This window comes from Carcharodon carcharias, chromosome 15, assembly GCF_017639515.1.
Source record: "Carcharodon carcharias isolate sCarCar2 chromosome 15, sCarCar2.pri, whole genome shotgun sequence".
Classification (NCBI taxonomy): domain Eukaryota; kingdom Metazoa; phylum Chordata; class Chondrichthyes; order Lamniformes; family Lamnidae; genus Carcharodon; species Carcharodon carcharias.
The window spans coordinates 96278299-96297777 of record NC_054481.1 but is presented as its reverse complement, the minus strand read 5'-3'; the positions used below and the strand labels follow the sequence as shown (position 1 = coordinate 96297777).

Sequence of the window (19479 nt, the reverse complement as noted above, 5' to 3'; positions counted from 1 at the left end):
AGGGAGGGAGTTTCAGGATTTTCACCCAGTGACAGTGAAAATCGGTGATATATCTCCAGGTCAGGATGGTGAGTCGCTTGGAAGGGAACTTCCAGGTGGTGGTGTTCCCGTGTGTCTGTCCTTGTCCTTCTAGATGGTTGTGGGTTTGAAAAGTGCTGCCTCAGAGCCTTGGTGAGTTCCTGCAGTGCATCTTGTAGATGGTATGCACTGTGTCTCGGTGGTGGAGGGAGTGAATGTTTGTGGGTGGGTGCCAATCAAGCTGGCTTGCTTAGTCCTGGATGGTGTCAAGCAGCTTGTGTTGTGGGAGCTGCACTCATCCAGGCAAGTGGAGAGTATTCCATCACACTCCTGATTTGTGTCTTGTAGATGGCGAGCAGGTTTTGGAGAGTCAGGAGGTGAGTTACTCGCTGCAGGATTCCTAGCCTGTGACCTGCTGTTGTAGCCACAGTATTTATATGGCTAGTCCAGTTTCTGGTCAGTAGTAACCCCCACGATATTGATGGTGGGTGATTCAGTGATGGTAGTACCATTGAATTGTCAAGGGGTGATGGTTGGATTCGCTCTTGTTGGAGATGGCATCGCCTGGCACTTATGTGGCAAGAATGTTACTTGCCACTTGTCAGCCCATGCCTGGATATTGTCCAGGTTTTGTTGCATTTGGACGTGGACTGCCTCAGTATCTGAGGAGTTGCAAATGTTGCTGAACATTGTGCAATCATCAGTGAACATCCCTGCTTCTGACCTTATGATGGAAGGAAGGTCATTGATGAAGCAGCTGAAGATGGTTGGGTTGAGGAACCCTTGCAGTGATACCCTGGAACTAAGATGATTGACTTCCAACAATCAGAATCAACTTCCTTTGTACTAGGTATGGCTCCAACTAGTAGAGAGTTTTCCCCCAGATTCCAATGGACTCCTGTTTTGCTCAGGCACCTTGATGCCACACTCAAATGCTGCCTTGATGACAAGGGCAGTCGCTGTCTCCTTGTTTGAGCCAAAGCCGTAATGAGGTCAGGAGCTGAGCGGCCCTCGTGGAACCCTAACTGAGCATCAAAGAGCAGGGTTATTGCTAAGTAAGTGCCGTTTGATGGCATTGTTGGCAACTCTTCCATCACTTCATTGATGACCGAGATTAGACTGATGGGGTGGTAATTGGCTGGAATGCATTTTGTCCTGCTTTTTGTGTACGGGACATACCATGGGCAATTTTCTATGTTGCTGGGTAGATGCCTGTGTTATAGCTGCATTTGAACAGCTTGGCCAGGGGCGCGACAACCTCTGGAGCACAAGTCTTCAGTACTATTGCCAGAATGTTGTCAGGACCCAGAGCCTTTGCAGTATCCTGTGTCTTCAGCTGTTACTTGATATCATGTGGAGTGAATCAAATTGGCTGAAGGCTGGCATCTGTGATGCTGGAGATCTTCGGAGGAGGCTGAGATGGCATCCACCTTGGAGGTCAAGCAGGCCCTCCATTTGATGTTTTATCCAAAAGAGGGCACCCCAGTTAGTGCAGCACTCTCTCACTCTGTTTTGTACAGCATGGATTATGTTCTCAAATCCTTGAATGGGTCTTGAACCTATGACTTTGACTCAGTTGAGGTTGCAACCACTAAGCCAAGATGTTATGTAGGCAACAGAGCAGCCAATTTCTGGCATAGCAATTTACTGAAATTGCTGTTGAGTATAAATTCTTGACAGCAAAGGGAATTTGTTGTGGAAATGTGTGCTGAATTAAAATATAACTTCCAATTTTTTTTTTTCTGTCAATTTTAGGTACTTATTATTGGAGGTGGTGATGGTGGTGTTCTCCGAGAAGTGATCAAACATTCTGCTGTGGAGTCTGTAGCACAGTGTGAAATTGATGAGGTATGAAAATACAAGTTGATTAAACAAGGAACTTGCATTCTTCTGCTTTACAAGTTTTGGGTCTGTTTACTCTGCAGAGACCTAGGAATTATATGGCCTGGTTTTGTGCTGTAGAATATTTGGCCTAGTTGATCCTTGCTGGGGTTTGTGCTATATAAAATCTTTCTCCCACCTCACTTCTAAACCAATCAGCATATCCTCCTACTCCTTTCTCCTATGTGTACTGATATAATTTTCCCCTTGAATGTATCTATGCTATTTACCTCAACTACTTCCTGTGGTAGCAAATTGCAAATTCTTATCACTGAGTAAACATGTACATTAAGGGAAGAATATTGCGCTTGTTGGGCGGGTGAACGCCTGACCTGAACAAGTGTAAAATGACATGTGATGATGTCCGGTGAATGGCCCGACGTCATCGCCCATTCTTGTGGTATTTTGGTTGGTGGGTGTGTAAGAAAATCACATGAGGGGACATGTTAACATTTTTAAATTCTTTACTTTTTATTTTCAAAATTCTTCAGCTCCCTGAGGCAGCTCTATGCCTTGGAGTTTTTACTGTGCGCACCCCCGTGCATGTGCACACTTTTGTGCTCGCACTCCTGCCCCCACCTTGGCAGTGCTGCAGCGTGCATTTTACGCTGACTGGCTGTTAATTGGCCAGCCAGCATAAAATCCATGTTGGGGACCAATCTCAGTCGGCTTTGTGACTGCTCTCAGGCTCGCCCACCACACTCGCCTTACGAGGGCAAAATTCTGCCCTAAGCCTTTCTTAACATTGCAATTGCGTTCCTAAAAAGTGCAACTTTAAATGAAATAACATAAGTGAATTAGATTTTCCCATTGATTATGTAAAAGCTGTAGTTAGGTTCTGTAGCGCCTTTCTCATCAGAAAAAAAATCAAAACATAACTTGTAATTTAAAATACTTTGCTAAGTTTCTATATTTGCAAATGAAATAGCTTTTAAAATGAATTTAAAAATATGAAAGAAATATATCACCTCTTTCTACCTTATTGCAGCTTGCCACCTCTCCTGCTCCCCTATCCTCTGTTCTCCGCTGAGCATATACGCTGCTTCCTGCTCCCAAGGGCTTGCGAGAGCAGAAAGAGCAGCTTCAGTGAGAGGGAGGGTTGGCAGCGACTGGGAGGGTTGGCGAGAGAGAAGGTTGGTAGTGACTGGGAAGGTCAGTAGCAGGAGAAGCTGCTCCAAAATGATGTCACGTGACCCCATGTCAGACATGGCACGAAACGACATCAGAATGAAACTCTCAATGCTAAACGCCAATATGGGCCCTATTAACTGACCGACTTTAAAGTGGAACGACTTAAAATCAAGACCTACTGTATCTCTCCTCACACTTTTTATTTGGTGACTCTTGTCTTTATGACCCCTAGCTTTGGTCTCCCAAAAAGTGGAAATAGCTTCTTTGCCCATCTTATCATAATATAATGGTTGCATTGGTAGGATGGGGAGTAGTAAAAAAAATTATGCTGTTGAAACTACAATTATTCTACTTGATTCCTTCTCGCCCTGTGACTCTCGGCTGGGGTTTAAAATCTGCTACCAGTCTGAGTCAGGTGACTGTAGGGCAGAGTTCACTGTCAGTAATATCAGTTTCAAATTGCAGACTGTGCCAGGCTGAGAAATGTGCATTGTCTGCTTTGTCAAACCTTAATGTACTTCTGCTTCATTGTATAAAATACCCAGGAGATTCAGTGGACTCCAAGTAGATTTGTAATTCAACTTAGCATCACACCAGCCCAAGCAACGCATTCCCTGTGATGGAACAGTTCAAGTGGAATTTAGCCCCTAGTTATCCAGGGACATGTTAATGAATTTGAAAGGATGATCACAAGAGCAAAGCACTCTAGTTTGTATTTAAAATTAACATTCATGGCTGCATAGCTTAAATTGTAATTTTTTAGCAGACTTATAAACAAAAAGTGTATGATTTATATTCATCATGAAATGACCATGATCCACTTGCTACTCATGACATCTGGTCCACCCGCTTTTGGATTTAAATCTTAAGGAGACAGATTGATGGAACACAACATTTGTTGAACATTGTTTGAATTCATTTTTATGATGTAATAAAGCATTTTTTGTATTTTAATACTGAACATTATTTTTTTCTCCACTGCTATGTTAGTCTAATTTATTTGTGTGAAGACTGAATAGGGAAGATGCTTTATTCATTATCTTTGGTAGAATAAAGAAGAGGATAGCAACATAGATATTGTACGTAGAGTATAAATTATCTCAGGCTGGAATTGCACATTTCATCAACTTGGTCAGTTCTGTCACGTGAACTGAAGAGGTTTTTCAGAACAGGATGTGACAAATGCATGTTGCACAGAATATAGTTTTACAGGGTTTCTGTATCCTATGAATCCTCCTTTTTATTTTCTAATTAATTTCTGTGAAGGATGAACTGCTTTGAATGGAAGTCCCTACTTTAGATCTGACATTTTAATTTGACAGTTCATTTTCTAATATGCCAAGCTGTTCTTTAATATTCAGTTCCTAAATTACTGTAGATTCTATATTTAAATTATTTTTGTGGTCATCAAGGTGAGGGTAAATTTAAATTTTTCCCATTTCAAGCATCTAGTGTTAACATCAGGTATTCCCAGATTGGTTAAAGTGACACCAGCCTCACTTGTGCTTCACATTAGACCTTTTCATAAACAGAGGATATTCATCCCATCAAACCTGATCCCAGAGGTGACAGGCCAGTGCCTGACCCATCCAGTTCTTCACCCTGTCTTGCTCTTTATTTCCCCGTTGTGACATAATGGTGCAAGCCATACGGATCATTACATGAACACATTAACACAGTGGTGCACACCTGAGTAATTTGCATTTTTTTTTTTTACTCTTTAGGATGTGATAAAGGTTTCTAAACAGTACCTTCCTGGTATGGCAGTGGGTTTCTCGAGCCCCAAGCTGAAACTCCATGTTGGTGATGGCTTTGAGTTCATGAAAGAGAACCAGGATGCATTTGATGTAATTATCACTGATTCCTCAGATCCAGTAGGTACGAATTCTGCTGAAGAGTTCATTTGGTAATGCGCGATGGTAACTGGCTACTGGACTCTTACAACTGTCTTTTGATAACATCTCCACCTAGTCATCTACTGTAGTCTTAAGTGCTAGATTTAAAGGGTAAATGAACATTTCTTAATGACAAGAATAGTTGGTCATGAAATGTTCCTCTTGATATTTAGTGTACTGTCAATCTCATATGCTCCTAAAGCTTTGCCTCGTTGACTTGTTGATTGAAAGAAAGCTATAATTTTAAAAAGCACCCAATTACAAACCTTGCGTATTTGGGTAGTAAACAATTTGGAAAGCTAGATTCAGAAGTTACTTCAAATAAAACTATAAGAACTAAAACATGAGAAGTAGTAAAATTAAATTTGGACTGATGCCAGGCAGTTGTTCAGAAGTGATCAGTATGTGAAATAGATTTCTGGGTTGTGGAGTGCTGAAAGCCTTGGCATTCAAAAACAGTTGTTGCTATGATGGGGAGACTGTCGGATCCTCCTACAGGTTGAGCTAAGATGGTCAAATGGCCTTTGCTGAATGTAGTGTCAGGCAAGTCTCTGGTTCTGATCAACCAACAGCATTTTCAAACTGAACAGTACTTTGCAAATTCCTGCTTTTAACCCTTTGGGTATAATCAACATTTTGTTAACTTATTGTACCAGAGCATTTGTAAGTCAATATTCTGAACTAAATGAAGCTGGTTTTATATTGCACAAATGCACTTATGCAACAGTTCCTGAGACTGTTGGCCTTTTTTTAGCAGGTCTTTCAGGCTGATTGGCCTTGTCAATTCCTAGCTGTTCTGCATTTGCCTTTTGGCTATTCTGCAAGACCTGGTCTTCAGGGACTGGTAGTACTCACATGAGTCATGTAAAAGCTGCTTAAGACAAGGGTAAAACACTTGGGGTTACTGATCTTTGACTGGTGGATCATGTAAATATAAAAAAACTCAGGTGGTGATTCTTTGTGGAAAACTGCTTGTGTCGCAGCTGCTATAACTTCACATGTTATCAGGACGAGTGAATTGCGTTTGTGGCCATAGTTTATTTTCCATAACTTACACACACAGCCTGTTAGTTTGACCATCCAGCAAATTGATTAGCAGAATTGTAACCAAAGGGAAGAAATCCAAAACATCAACTATATAAACGTGAATTGGATGAATTTTTTTCACTAGTTCTACATTTGTACAATTTATCCTGCTAATAATTTAATATTATTCCCTCTTGTTTGCACCCTTTACCACTCTTTGATACCTCACTGCTGTTCTCCTCCTTGTTTCTGCTGCCCTCCTTCTGTCTGATACCAAGGACCTGCTGAGAGCCTATTTCAAGAATCTTACTACCAGCTGATGAAGAATGCTCTGCGTGATGATGGGATCCTTGGTGCACAAGGTAGGCAGTGTTTGCTCTTCAACCCCCAAAAATATTTGTACACTGAGAAGATTCCGCTATTTATAATGTCCAGGATCTCACATATGCTTTATTAACACTTTCTCAATTTGCTCTGTTACCTTCAAAAATTAGTGTACACATACTCCCAGTTCCCCCTCGCCTTCACCCCTTTTAAAATTTTATCCTCTGATTTGTATTACCTCTCCTGGTTCTTCCTATCAAAATGTTTCACTTCACACTTCTCTGCATTAAATTTGCATTTGCCACATGTCTACACATTAAAAAAACACAATCAATGGAGAAATCTTTAATAGACTAATTACCCCTTTAACAGCTTCAAAATAGAGTTTCTCCACTAGCAATAAAGCTAATTTTTTCATACTATATTCACCCTATTTCATAATCTCCTCAACCTTTTCTACATGTCTGTCCCTTATTCAGAGTATAAACTGAACCACCTGTCTGATCACTTTTCAATGTTTTGAAAGCACCAGTGTCATTTCCAATTCCCAATTTTGACATCTCTTGGGTATCCTGCCAACACTTTTTTAAACTCTTAACGTTGAGGTTTTCAGACAAATGCCATACATCTGTAATACAATTAATAAAATGCTACTGCTGCAGTGGTGCATGTGCTACAAGGTAAGAAGACTTTGCATGTCTGTTTCTTATAGTCCTCACCATGAAACCAACTGGTTTCTTCTATCAAAGAAAGAATGCTGCCTATTTAAATCAAGGAAATGAGCCAAATCGATCACTTGAGCAAAGGCACTATCTGGACTCTTACATGGGTCGGGAAAAAAGCAATTCAAATTTTGTTATAAGCCTCTAAGATGTTAGGCATTTGTAATTTTTAGCGTTTGCTTTAGAAGTGAAGTTTAGGGTAACCTACTATTCAGTGAGTTAATGAGCCATTCAAATTGGGAAAGTTCCAAGTTTGATCTGATCGCTAATCTTTTGGTTGAGGCCTCAGTGATCCAGAACTAATAAGGGGAAAAATGCCAAACTGGGTTACTGCTTTTAATCTGCTTCATGCTTATTTGAACTATGGCCAGACGTCTGACATATCCCAGCTAAAAATTGAAGGGATAAATTTGGAGCAGAAAATGGTTTTACAAGTTGAGACCATATTTTTTTAAAAGCCAGAAACCTGGACTTTTCTTGCTGATCTAACTCTGATTTCTGCAGGTGAATGTCAGTGGCTGCACCTCGAACTCATAAAGGAGATGCGGAGGTTCTGTAAATCCTTGTTTCCTGTAGTTGAATATGCGTACAGCACAATCCCCACGTACCCCAGTGGACAGATCGGCTTTATGTTGTGCAGTAAAAATCCTGTGAGTCAAGTGCCCTTCTGTTAAGTTTGGGTTCACTGTGTTAAATTCTAGGTTGTTCTATCTGCTGTCAGCAAGCAGGCAGTGTGTGAAGTGAATAATAAAAACAGAAAATGCTGAAATAACTCGCAGGTCATGCAGATTCTGTGGAAAGAGATCAAGTAAATGTTCCAGGCCAATGACCTTGCATCAGAATTGGAAAAAATTAGAGATGAAAGTAAGTGACAGAGAAAGGGTGGAAGATAGGAGAGATTAAATAACAAAGGATGATGTTGCAAGGCAAAAGTACAAGGTAATGGGACAAGGAAAGAAACAGAAGATGGGTCTAGAGGAGCTGCACATGACAACAATTGAATCATTTTTAGGAACTGCCCATTTGAAATTGGTGAATTGAGTCCGGAAGGCTGTAAAGTTCCTATTTTGAAAGATGTGATTTCCTTGAGCTTATACCTGAGCTTCATTGGAACAGGTGTAGGAGGCCAAGGACATATCAGAGTGGGATGAAGAATTGAAATGACAGGCAACCTAGATTGGGGAACACCTCCAATCTGCAAGCATGACCCCAGGCATTGTTAATGTTTCCTGCCTTCCATCCTATCACAGACTTTCCATTTGATTTTTGTTGTGTTTACCCCCCCCCCCCGCCAAGCCTCTGCTTGCATAAATCCTGTTATACCTCTAATTTTTGCTAGTTCAGATAAAAGGTCCTCAACCTGAAACTGTAACATGGTTTCTTGCTTCACAGATATGGCCTACCTTCCAATATTTTTGCTTTTATTCCTGGATTTCCAGCGTTCGCAACACTTTGTTTTAGTGCAGTCCATAAGTTCAGAGATTCTGTGTTCGTTAAATGTGAGCTAAGAATGGCCAGTTATTCCTGACATGTAGGTGTTCCGCTATCTCTAAACGCTGTTTATATTAAAGAGCCGGCACTATCTTGTCTTACTGAGAATAAAAACAGATCGAGCTGGCCACTCACAAATTGTCTCAAAGTATTTTCAGGGCACGGTATCAGTGAGGGTCCAGATTTCCATTGGAACTGCTCATCAGTAGGTTTTAAATTTTATTATGTCTCTGGTTTTTGACATTGTTGGCCTGTACAGACTACATGTTCAGTCCTCCTGTGTAAATGGATGAATTTGGCATTAAGAAAACCTGCAACCTTGGAAATGAAACAGAATGTTTGTTTGACAAGTCAACATACAGCCAGTCAACTACATGTTTCACAGTGAAGGTTGTTAATTGTGTAAAGTTGCACTTTACAGACATTCAAAATTATTTACGTGCACATTGGTGCTTGGATAGATCACCATGCAAAGTGGCATTGAATGCATTCAGTTGTGAGCAGTTATTTCCTGGAAGCAATGCACATGCACTTTATGCAGTCACCCTTGTTGTAAAATCTTTGACAGGTTTATTGTTAGTGAAAACTTACTGGTTGGATTATCTTTATAGGAAACTAGTTTTCGTGAGCCTGTGAGACAACTGTCAGCAGAAGAAGTGGACAGAATGCAATTGAAATACTACAATGCCGATATGCATCGGGCAGCATTTGTTCTGCCAGAGTTTGCCAGAAAGGTATTCTGATATGATCAGCTTAATTCTGCCAAACCTGAAGTTTAGAATAATTTGGTTTTAACATTTTCTTTTTCCTTCCATGTTATAGGTGCTTGCCTCACCCCCTATTGCTGCTGAAACCCTTATCAATGCTCAGCAAGTTCTTCTGTCTGCAATATTAAACTCTCTATTCTAGCTTGTGCCTGCTGTTCTTTCACCCCAGCCCTCCCTTGCTGATATGGTGATTTAAATTGAGATTGTAGCCTGTTCTTTGGTTCAGGTGGAAGTAAAAGATCCCATGACTGAAGACCAAGCAGACTTCCTGATTGGTCACTTGTCTGTCTTGACGTTTGCCGAATATTGTGGTGTTTTACCACAACAAGTTCTGCCACTCGTGTGAATTGCAATGGTATTTCAACATATGAAAATATTGTCAGGTCACTATTTAACAATGACTCAACCAATTCCATTATAAATATTTACTCATTTTGGAAATTGTGATTCCATCAGTTTTTCAAACAGAATGTGATCAAAATGGAAATATCTTTGCTAAGAGACTGCTATCTGTTATAATCAACTATGTCATTTGTGTAATGACTTTTCTTGCATGAAATTCCTGAAATTTTACTGTAGTTTCAGGGTCACATTCTGCAAGCCTAATCCTTCTTTGACTTTATTGTTTTCTGAAAATGTGAGTTCTTGCAGTAGAAACAATTTTTTTCCCCTTTTTATTTTGCAGGCACTTAATGATGCATAAAACCAATTCCATTGCTCTGTTCGCTGCCTTCAATGCTGGAAGAAGTTTTTACAAATTCTGTCATCGGTTTATAATGGACCTGTAATGTACCATACTGCAAATTAACCCTTTCCTGTCTTCAAAGAGGAAACTTGACATTCGACGCCTCAGGAGATCAGGAAATAGCAGCTCTTGGTGTGAATAAAAGACCACATTTCTTTAACTTTTAAAGAAAGTCACGGCCTTGTGATTTCCTCCTGGATTGTTTGGTGAACGCTGATTCTTGTGGAGTTGGTCAGGTGTACAGCTGACCTCTAGACCTTGTAAGGTCAGCTGACTAACAGTAACCTCGATTTATAGACACTGCACGTGGCTGACAGCGTGGACCGCTGAGGCCTTAATCCATGATGGTCCCAGACTGGAAAGGGTTAAGAATTTTAAAGAAAATACTAATAAAAATGCAACCAGATCATGTTTGGAACTTGAACTTGTGTGAAAACTTTCGACATCAAGTACTTTCAAACTGAGGCAATAAGGAACACACAAACCCTAACTGATTTATGTTCAAACAGCATGCTTAATCTTTCAAGTATGATGCTCTCAGTAGGATTCGTTACATTGTGTTGAAGTAGCAGCTCAGTTAGTTCAATGTGTAGTGGATTGTATTGCACTCTTTCCCTTTCCATCTCCCATATGATCACATTTTCTTTCCCCTTCATGCATGAGCACTTGCTTTTCATTGTTCCTCTTCCCAATGCACCGCCTTTTCCTTCTCCCTGTCCTTTTGTTTTTGCCCCTTTTTCTTTGTCTGTATGTGTGTCTGTCCAGTTGTATATTTCTCTCTTTCCCCCTCCAGTCTTTTATCTGTTCCAATCATTGCAAACCAGCTAAATGAAGAGTGGTTTTCAATTTTACTATTTGCCTTGTTAGTAATATATTGAAAAACTGAAGATTCTGAAGGGCCTTGACTGGATAGTCACTGAGAGGTTGCTTTCCCTGGCTGGGGAATCTAGAACATGGGGGCATAGTCTCAGGATAAGGGGACGATCATTAGGGCTGAGATGAGAGATTTCTCCACTCAAACGGTTATGAATCTTTGGAATTCTCTGCCCCAGAAGGCTGTGTATGCACCATCATTGACTTTCTTCATGGCTGGGTTAGACAGATGTTTGGTCACTCAGGGAATCTAGGGGTTTGGGGAGCAGGCAGGAAAATCAGAAGATCAACCATGATTAAATTGGATGATGGAACAGGCTCAAGGGACTGTATGGTCCACACCACCTTTTTTTTAATGTTCGTATGTTCTTTGTAACTGTGGGCAGATAGATCATTTCTTCCTGGTGAAGCTTTGCTCTGACTCTTCCATCGTCATGACCCAGTATTCCATGCTGAAAAGGGATGAGTGAATTTAACTGGAAAAAGTGAAGGCACAAAATATATCAAATGCTGGGCTGCTATGGGTATGTTTATGAAAACTTGGTAGATGAAATATTGAGGTGGAAAGGGACAGTGGTGGAAGGGAGCTAATAGATGGCAATCCTGAAAAGATCCCATGGCACTAGACGATTGCATTCTGGACAATTGTTAAAACTTGTCCAGTTAAGTCAAGTGAATTCCAGCATTTGGTCTTTTAAATCATAACCTTAAAATGGTTCAATTCTCAACTTGTATTTAAGAGGACTTTAAGTTTCTTGAAGATTAAAATCTTGATCCCTGTCAATTGCACATCCTCCTGAGGGGCGGAATGTCCCACAGTTTTTTTTTTAAATTATTACCCAAATCAGTGACTTGCTTCGCTAAGGTCTGTCAGCCATTGGTCAGCTTTCATCAATGATTATTACCCCCATTGCTTTCAATAGAGCTACTTGTTCTCTGTGTTGTGGAGTGAGGAAGGTGACTGATTTCCTTGAGTCTTCAGGTTGAGATTTGTCTTTAAGTAATGATTTACACACCCCTCACTGCTAATCTTCCCTTTTACTTTTAAAGATTGAGTTGCCCCCTATATGTTGTGATATTTGCAGTTTTTGTGTAATAATCCAATAGAAGCTCAAATGAAGACCACTCGTTTCATGAAAAATTGGAATATGATTCAATGCACCAATAGGAATTTTGTGTAATAAAAATGGACCATTAGTTTACAGTAAATAAGTAATAGCAGCCACCTTGTGTATTCTTTAGTTATGGTCATTAGTTTTCCGTTTTCATGAAAAAGCAGGTGTTGTCAAAAGGGTAAGATTAAAAATCTCAATTGTATATAATAAAAGGGAAATTTAGCTTACTAAGTAAATTAGTGAGCCCAGGACACAAGTATGCTGTCCAAAATGATAACAGCTAGACTTGTTTGTTAACCTGATTATGTAAGGTGTCTGTTATCTAAGCTAATGTTTTGAAACACAAATCCATACTTTTAACATTGTTTACACTTGCACAATTAACTGTCATACTGGTCCAAGATGTTCAGCAGTTGTAAGTTTTGCAGAACCAAATTAGTCTACAATAAACCTTTCAAAGGGCTATTTTGAATAATAGAATACATGGTGTTGTCGGTCTAAAATTGCTAAGTGAAAGTAACAACATGATTCAATTTCACAAATATTTCCATTAAAGCCCAATCTAAGAACCTGATACACCCTACAGATTTCAAGAATCTATATTATTTCAAAAGCAATAGCTTAGACAAGGAAATTATTGCTATTTTGAAATAAGGTGAACTGAATTTACAACCAAGGACCTGTCATGTAAGAATTTTCTACTTGTTTGGGATTCATAAAGTAACTAGCAATTAAAAATGGACATTTAAATTATGTAAACCTATGATTTAAATTATTGCATTGTAGAATTACAGTACTTGCAGGGTTAGTATCAAAAAATCAGTGGGCAGTGTATGATGGAAATTGATTATTCAAGAAATTTCTTTATCTGCACAGGGTATAATTGTCATTATATGCAATTTCAAGAAATATTTGGGGGTGTGGGGAGAGGCCAAGAGGGGCGGCTTTGGTTTCAAAGTAGAATTGAGCATTCTGTGGACTGTCTATGGCTTATAGCATTTGCCAGCACATTTATAGGACCGTGGTAAGGCTTCACCTCTGGAACCTGGGTTCAAATCCAACCAAGTCTGAAATTCTCCTGTACCACAAACCATTCTCTAATGCCTGCAAATCCCCTCTGAAACTAGTTTTGGCAGCCTCAACTTAGTTACCTTCATTGCAAATCCTGCATATAATTTGGCACTGAAATAGCTGCCTTGCTCTGGGTGTGGGAGATGGAAAACATGATAGGGTGGTTGTAAAGAAGAGACTGCAATAAATTGGGCGAAATGAAAGGAGTTTTTCTACATCCAGTGAAAAGCATCTGATCTGGGAAATGCTTGATTCTGACACAAGGTGCCTGGAATAAGGCAAGTACTCCTGCCCCTGGGCACACACTCTTCACCTTGAACACAATTCACCAGAGAGATCCTGCTTGTAATTGGTTTTGGGGCAATTTTATAAAGCTTGAACTATGGCCACAACATATGCAGCGATCACAAGCAGAAGAAGTGTATCCTGGGCTTGGCATGTACTTTTTTTAAGGTATTAAAATTATAAATGAATTTATTGGAAATAGAAAATGCATAATGAAAAGGTAGACTGTTTCTGAAGAAAATGTAGCCTTTTTGCTGATTTTGCTGTTTCTAATATAAAACTAGAGTACAACCTATACTACAATCACCAAATGCTGTTCACGCATTCTCCTCCTTTAGTTGAGGTGATCTCGCATTTTAAGTACTTTTGATACTTACCAAAGGACTCTGTTTTAGTTACGGCCCAACAGTTTTAAAGGTCTCTCTTATTACTGCTATAGTTTGGTTTTAATTTGTGCTTTTTTGCTCTCCTACCCAATAAATGAATTAGTTCTTCAAAATTAGTTTGTAAGCTTAAGCATGTAAATTTGAAATGGTTTGGTAGCTTGCCAATTTCTGTCAGGGCTTGAGGGTGGTGGTGGTGGTGGTGGGGAGCAGGAGCTGTAAATGCTGAAAATACAGCACAGGTCTGTCAACATCTGTAGAGGAAAAAGACAGGCTAATGTTTCAGAATACTGATGGAGGATACTGTCTGAAGGGTTACTTTTGTCTTTTTGTTGTACAGCATGTATGTATTTTTAATACTATTGATGGGGACTGTTCCTCTTGAACAATTCCTGTAAAGTCTGGATTCTAATATGCTTCCCTATTTCTAGTCACTTTTGGCTTCAGTGGTCCTACAGCTTATTCTGATTATATCACAGAATCAAAAGTAGCTGCTCCATAGAGGTGTAAAAATCCTGCATGTAGACTGACTTCTATATGGGATTTTATGGTACTTGCTCATTATTTGCGTAAGTGACTTTTTATCAAGGTTTGGATTTTTAAAATCTGCAGCTGACATTTGTCGTCATAGATTTTCAATTTAAATGATTTACTGTTATCTAGTTTGTGTTCCTTGTGTGCGTGAGGTAGGAACAAAGCCTTAGGTCCCTCTTTGTTCAGTCATGAGCAATGACTCGACATTGCCAATGAGTTCAAAGCTATGGGAAAGAAAGATTTCCTCCTGTTGCGCTTGAATAACAAAATCAGAAACCCTTTTACAAAGGATGGATTTACAATGTCATTGTGCACATCACATATATATAATTTTCACTAACATTGTAATGACTTCCATCACCATGGCATTAAATTGACATGGAAAGATGTGGGCATTCAAAAATAGTTTTAGAAGCTTTATTGGATTTATACAAAACATGACCAGATATTTCCCCTCCGTATTTCTGGATTCCATTTGAAAATATGCTGAGAAACCTTTGAATCCTTTCTTAAGCAGCAACTAGCCAGTGATTGTCAGGTTTTCATCTAATGTGAGATTTTATGTTGTATCATAATATAGTGTTTCATTATTTATTCATATTGATTTGCAATGTATAAATCTGGACATTTTTAAATGCTACAGATAATAATGTTCATGGAAAAATAAAACTTTAAATACTCAGCTTTTTCCAACTTAGAATAAATTTGTTCATGTGCAACTTAGATTTGCTATTCCCTAAACTGCCTCTATTCCAACTTTGTTTGGATTACTGGTTTCTTAGGTGGCTTGCAAACCTTTCATGAGGCAGTGGGGAGTTGGTTCCTAACAGTAGTTGGTTCCTAACAGTATTGACACACTCCCAGGGGCTCCCCACAAGAGCTTTCTGGGACTTCACTGTTTTAAATCACTAAAGATAATATGTATCCAAAAATAAATGCTAACGTGCAGAAATTAAAAAAAAAATTAAGTTAGAAACAGCAACAGAAATAATGCATTTAACAAATACAGAATACAAATACAGAATTCCGTAAGTCCTGGAATATGGGTGCATTTTGAAGATTTGGTTGACTTTCAGCAAAGTTATGGCCAGAAATTGTAGGTGTTGGTTCCCTTTTTTATTTTAATGAAGACTAGGTTCTTTTGTTTATTCTTCTGCTTTGCAGTGATACTTAGATTGTTTTTCATATTTTGATGATTAGTTCAAATTTATTGCAACCATGCACAAATAACCAGATTAACATCTCTGATCAAAGTTGATACAAGCCAAAATTGTGAAATATGTATATTTTTTATTGAAGAAAGACTTGTATATCTATAAAATAGCACATTTTTTTGACTTCAGGGAATCCTCAAGTGCTTTACATCCAAAAACCAATGAATTACTTTTGAGGTGCAGTCACTGTTGTAATGCAACACTACAGCATTGCAGTCATGCTCATGTATCCATACCAAGCAATGATTACTGAACTAGTCTCTTAGCATTGCAGTTGACAAATCTGTCCATTACACCATGGATGATTTGGATAGTAAATTATGATTTGCAGCTTGATTTATGTGCTGCATACTGACAAGCTGCTGTATAAATGTTGGTGTTTAATTATAATAGTATACATTTAATAGCATACACTATGCACCAACTAACTAAACAAATACTCATTCAAACGCTACTTGAAAAAAACCATAATCCTAAGGTGCTCATAAAACTGTTAAACACAGCCATCTTATTAAGTAGTCATAGAACTGAAAATGAACAAACTGGCATTCAAAAACCTCTTAAAAACATAATTTTATGAGCTCCTCAGAGGATTATCAACTAACCAAAACAAAGCTCACAATCTCCTTGACAACTATTAACAATGTCTTGAGTTGAATCAATTAGTGGGGTTTGGAGCTTAGCCAAGCATTCATAAGGAGATTCCATTGCACAACTGTCAACAAAGCCCCCAGAGCTGAATATATTAGAACCTTTGAATTAGTGGAAGAGATGGTTATCTGTTCCACTGCTTCAAAGACTAAGCAGATGTCCGAGTTGTCAACCAGTTAAAAGATGAAAGCACAAGGTCCAACTGACATAGAAAAATCTGAATCTCTGAATGCAGAAGAGCACTTTATCAGGTGGATAATATATTTGAATGCATCTGAAGACGTTTCCACTTTCACAGTACTGGTCAATTTAATGGGCATTTACCTTTTCTAAACAAAGCTATATCAAAAATCACAAATATATTTAACCATTACATTATGACATTAAGTCAGCAATACCTTTTGAAGTTAAATGGTTTAATGTGAAACTGCTTAGGCTTTCCCCATGGTTCATGAAGCCTTTAAGATGTGGTGAACCACACAGCCTACCAAAGCTGGACTGACTCCATAAGAATAGTGGAGGGCCACAAATGCCAACCCACACAATGGTGATGGCAAGGTCGGGTGTGCTGAGTGTGGGCTCTTTACCCACTGCTTTATCCTGTGCATTTAAAAATAGCCAGGAGCAGGAATCCCCGATTCGGGTCCCACTCATTAATTTTAAAGCCTGCTTGCCTCCTTTCTGACATGGACGGAGATATGAAAATCCGGCCCAAGGAATTTACAAGCAGACTGCAGTCAAAAATCATGTCCTTAGCTCAGCTCAATTCAAATATTGACTGGCAATTATCTCAAAAGAACTGTGGACTTCAGAAATGACCCAAGCCATAATCAAACAAAAGCATTCTGTATGAATTGTCCTATTATGTGCATAACTGGCAGTTCCTTTTTTGTTTTGACCTGATTGTTATTTAAATCCACTGAGTGCTGTTCCAATGTTGGAGGGGCTTTTAAATAGTCTGAACTGTTGAAATCATTGAGTGGAGTTGGTACACCTGAGGAAAAATAGGTTACTTCATTTATTTCCCATTAGTGAAAAGACCATGAGTTGAAAAGAATGCTATGTATATTAAAGCTCATGACAAAGGAAAAACCTGATGTCTTAAAATGCAATTATAGCTATTTTTGGGAACTATAATGTAAATGCATATTATGTTACTATAGATATTGTAGTCATTTATTAAAATTAAAATGAGATCTGCTGTAATTTTTCCATTGCTTTTCAAAAACAGGAGAATCTTCATTACAAGGTACAGGGTAGGTAGCTTCAGAGGATGAAGTACTTTATAGAGAGGTTTCCTGTTCATTGTGCTAGAAACATTACCAAAAACATCTTTAAATTTTGCCAGTGGAGATACACTCAGCACTGAGGAAATGGGCGCAGTGATGCGAGTAATGCTTATGGAAAGACCCAGAAATGTAACAGGCTTGTGCTTGAAACTCATGTTTAACTAGCTTTAAGTGGTGCTAGCCCTTCTTAATTTTCTGCCCTCTGCCTGGGTGTGCAGTCACTCTGGAGCAGACTTAGTGCAGCATGAAGTTGGTGCTGTCTGGAAGGAATAGATATGGGGTAAATTGTGTAATTTTTGGAGGGTCAAAAGAGCAGATGGGGACTCTTTCACATCTCAGCCAAAACTAAAGTATAAGTCCTGCCTTGTCTGTCTATTAACAGTAAATGATAAAGGGCGGCAATATTGCCACATGGGGAAAGGAATGCTTAAAAGAAACACCACAATTTTCCTTTTTAAACAGCTTTTTCCGGTCCTTTTGTAGCATTGTATTTTCAAAGCACTCATATTACACGCTTGAAGCCAAAGATCAAAGAGGGTATAGCAGCTGACATGAAAACCGAACTGCCCATACCCGCCTTTACATCAGCAACCTCTCACCCGTTGCTATGCAAGCTCCTGATCAACACAGGCTGATGCAGTGCTGTGCCATCTGCTGTGATGGCACCTATAGCTAACTTCCAACATGCGATTATCGCCTCCCACTTAAGTGGCTGACGCAGGTGTACACGAGAACAAGCACTTTCATCTTTTTCCTTTGAATAACAGCAGCATAGCACAGCTATTCAATTCTACTGCATTTTGCAAATGCAGTGGTCATTGATTGCATCCATGTAGAAATTCTAAAGCCCATCCTTTATGTCAGTAACTCAATGTGTATCTTGTAGTTAGGGTGTTTGGGAAGGGTTTGCTATGATGATGCCCATTAAGATTTCTGGCAACAGTTTTGTACGTATGCATGCCATGCTGCTACCCTTGAATATGTTGTGGCCTTCCAGATCGATTCTTACCTCTGCCATGACTCCCACTTAAATCCAGTTAGATTTCTGCCCATCCTGCAGCACTGCAACCTGACATCATGAATGACATTGTCTATGCCATTGACCATGCTGTGGTATCCCTTCTCATCTTCCTCCACCTCCAGTAGCTTTCACAAGTCAACCATGTCTTTCTGCTCCAACACCTCTCTTCTGTTGCCCATCTCAGTGGGAGTGTCATTTTTCAGTTCGAGCCCTAGTTATTCAAGTACCATTGGCTGTAGACCTGCACTTCCACCATTAGCAGTCCTGAACATAAATAACCCAAACCTTGACAGCAACATAGACCCAAACATATGTGAATATTGAGCTCTGCCTTTTTTTTCCTGACCCCTAAATGTGTTGATTTGGTTCAGTACATTGGCATGCCATAATACAAGCCAAGTACTGCAAGCTCAAGCACAAACATAAGCAGCTCAATACCAATTCCCAGGGCATCTTCATGTGTCATACAACTGCATTATCAAACAATAATGCCCAATCCCCATTGTGAACAGGTCCGTATTACCTAACTATATGGGTGGAATGGTGTTAGATCAATGGGATCAGTTTGAAATAATTTATTAGCCATTCTCCTGGGACTCACTTGTCATGTACTTAACTGTAGGGAATGTTAAAACTCCTATTTGCCATTATCAGGATCCTGCTTGTGTTCTGGTGATTTAAGTCAGCACAAAACATTTCATACAGAATCATGACCTATTTCTATTCTGTATGTGTCCATTTGAACCAACAGAGACAAGTTTCAGTGAGCTTACAATCTACTTACATTTAGCAGGAACATACCTGCCAAACTGGTGAAGCTACAACTTAGCTCTGTATAGAGCATGTTGTATCCATTCTTTAGCATGCACATAGTCCTAAGTAATTTCATGGTCTTGAAATAAGAACATAAGAAATAGGTCCTCTTGTGCCTGCTCCACCGTTCAATGTGATCATGGTTGATCACTGGCCTTAACTTAACTTTCCCACCCACTCTTCATATCCTTTGATACCATGAGAGGCCAAAAATCTCAACCTTAAATATA

At 39.3% G+C, this 19479-nt stretch overlaps 1 protein-coding gene across 1 annotated transcript in view; it reads left to right on the top strand.

Moving 5' to 3' along the window:
- srm (spermidine synthase) overlaps positions 1-12450 on the top strand; it is a 28728-nt gene extending 16278 nt beyond the window's left edge. Inside the window, exons 3-8 of the mRNA XM_041207297.1 lie at positions 1774-1866; positions 4755-4908; positions 6230-6313; positions 7502-7647; positions 9100-9222; positions 9941-12450. Coding sequence (XP_041063231.1) covers positions 1774-1866; positions 4755-4908; positions 6230-6313; positions 7502-7647; positions 9100-9222; positions 9941-9958 — 618 coding nt within the window. The 3' untranslated portion in view covers positions 9959-12450. The remainder of the gene's footprint in view (positions 1-1773; positions 1867-4754; positions 4909-6229; positions 6314-7501; positions 7648-9099; positions 9223-9940) is intronic.
- Positions 12451-19479: the final 7029 nt, after the last annotated feature.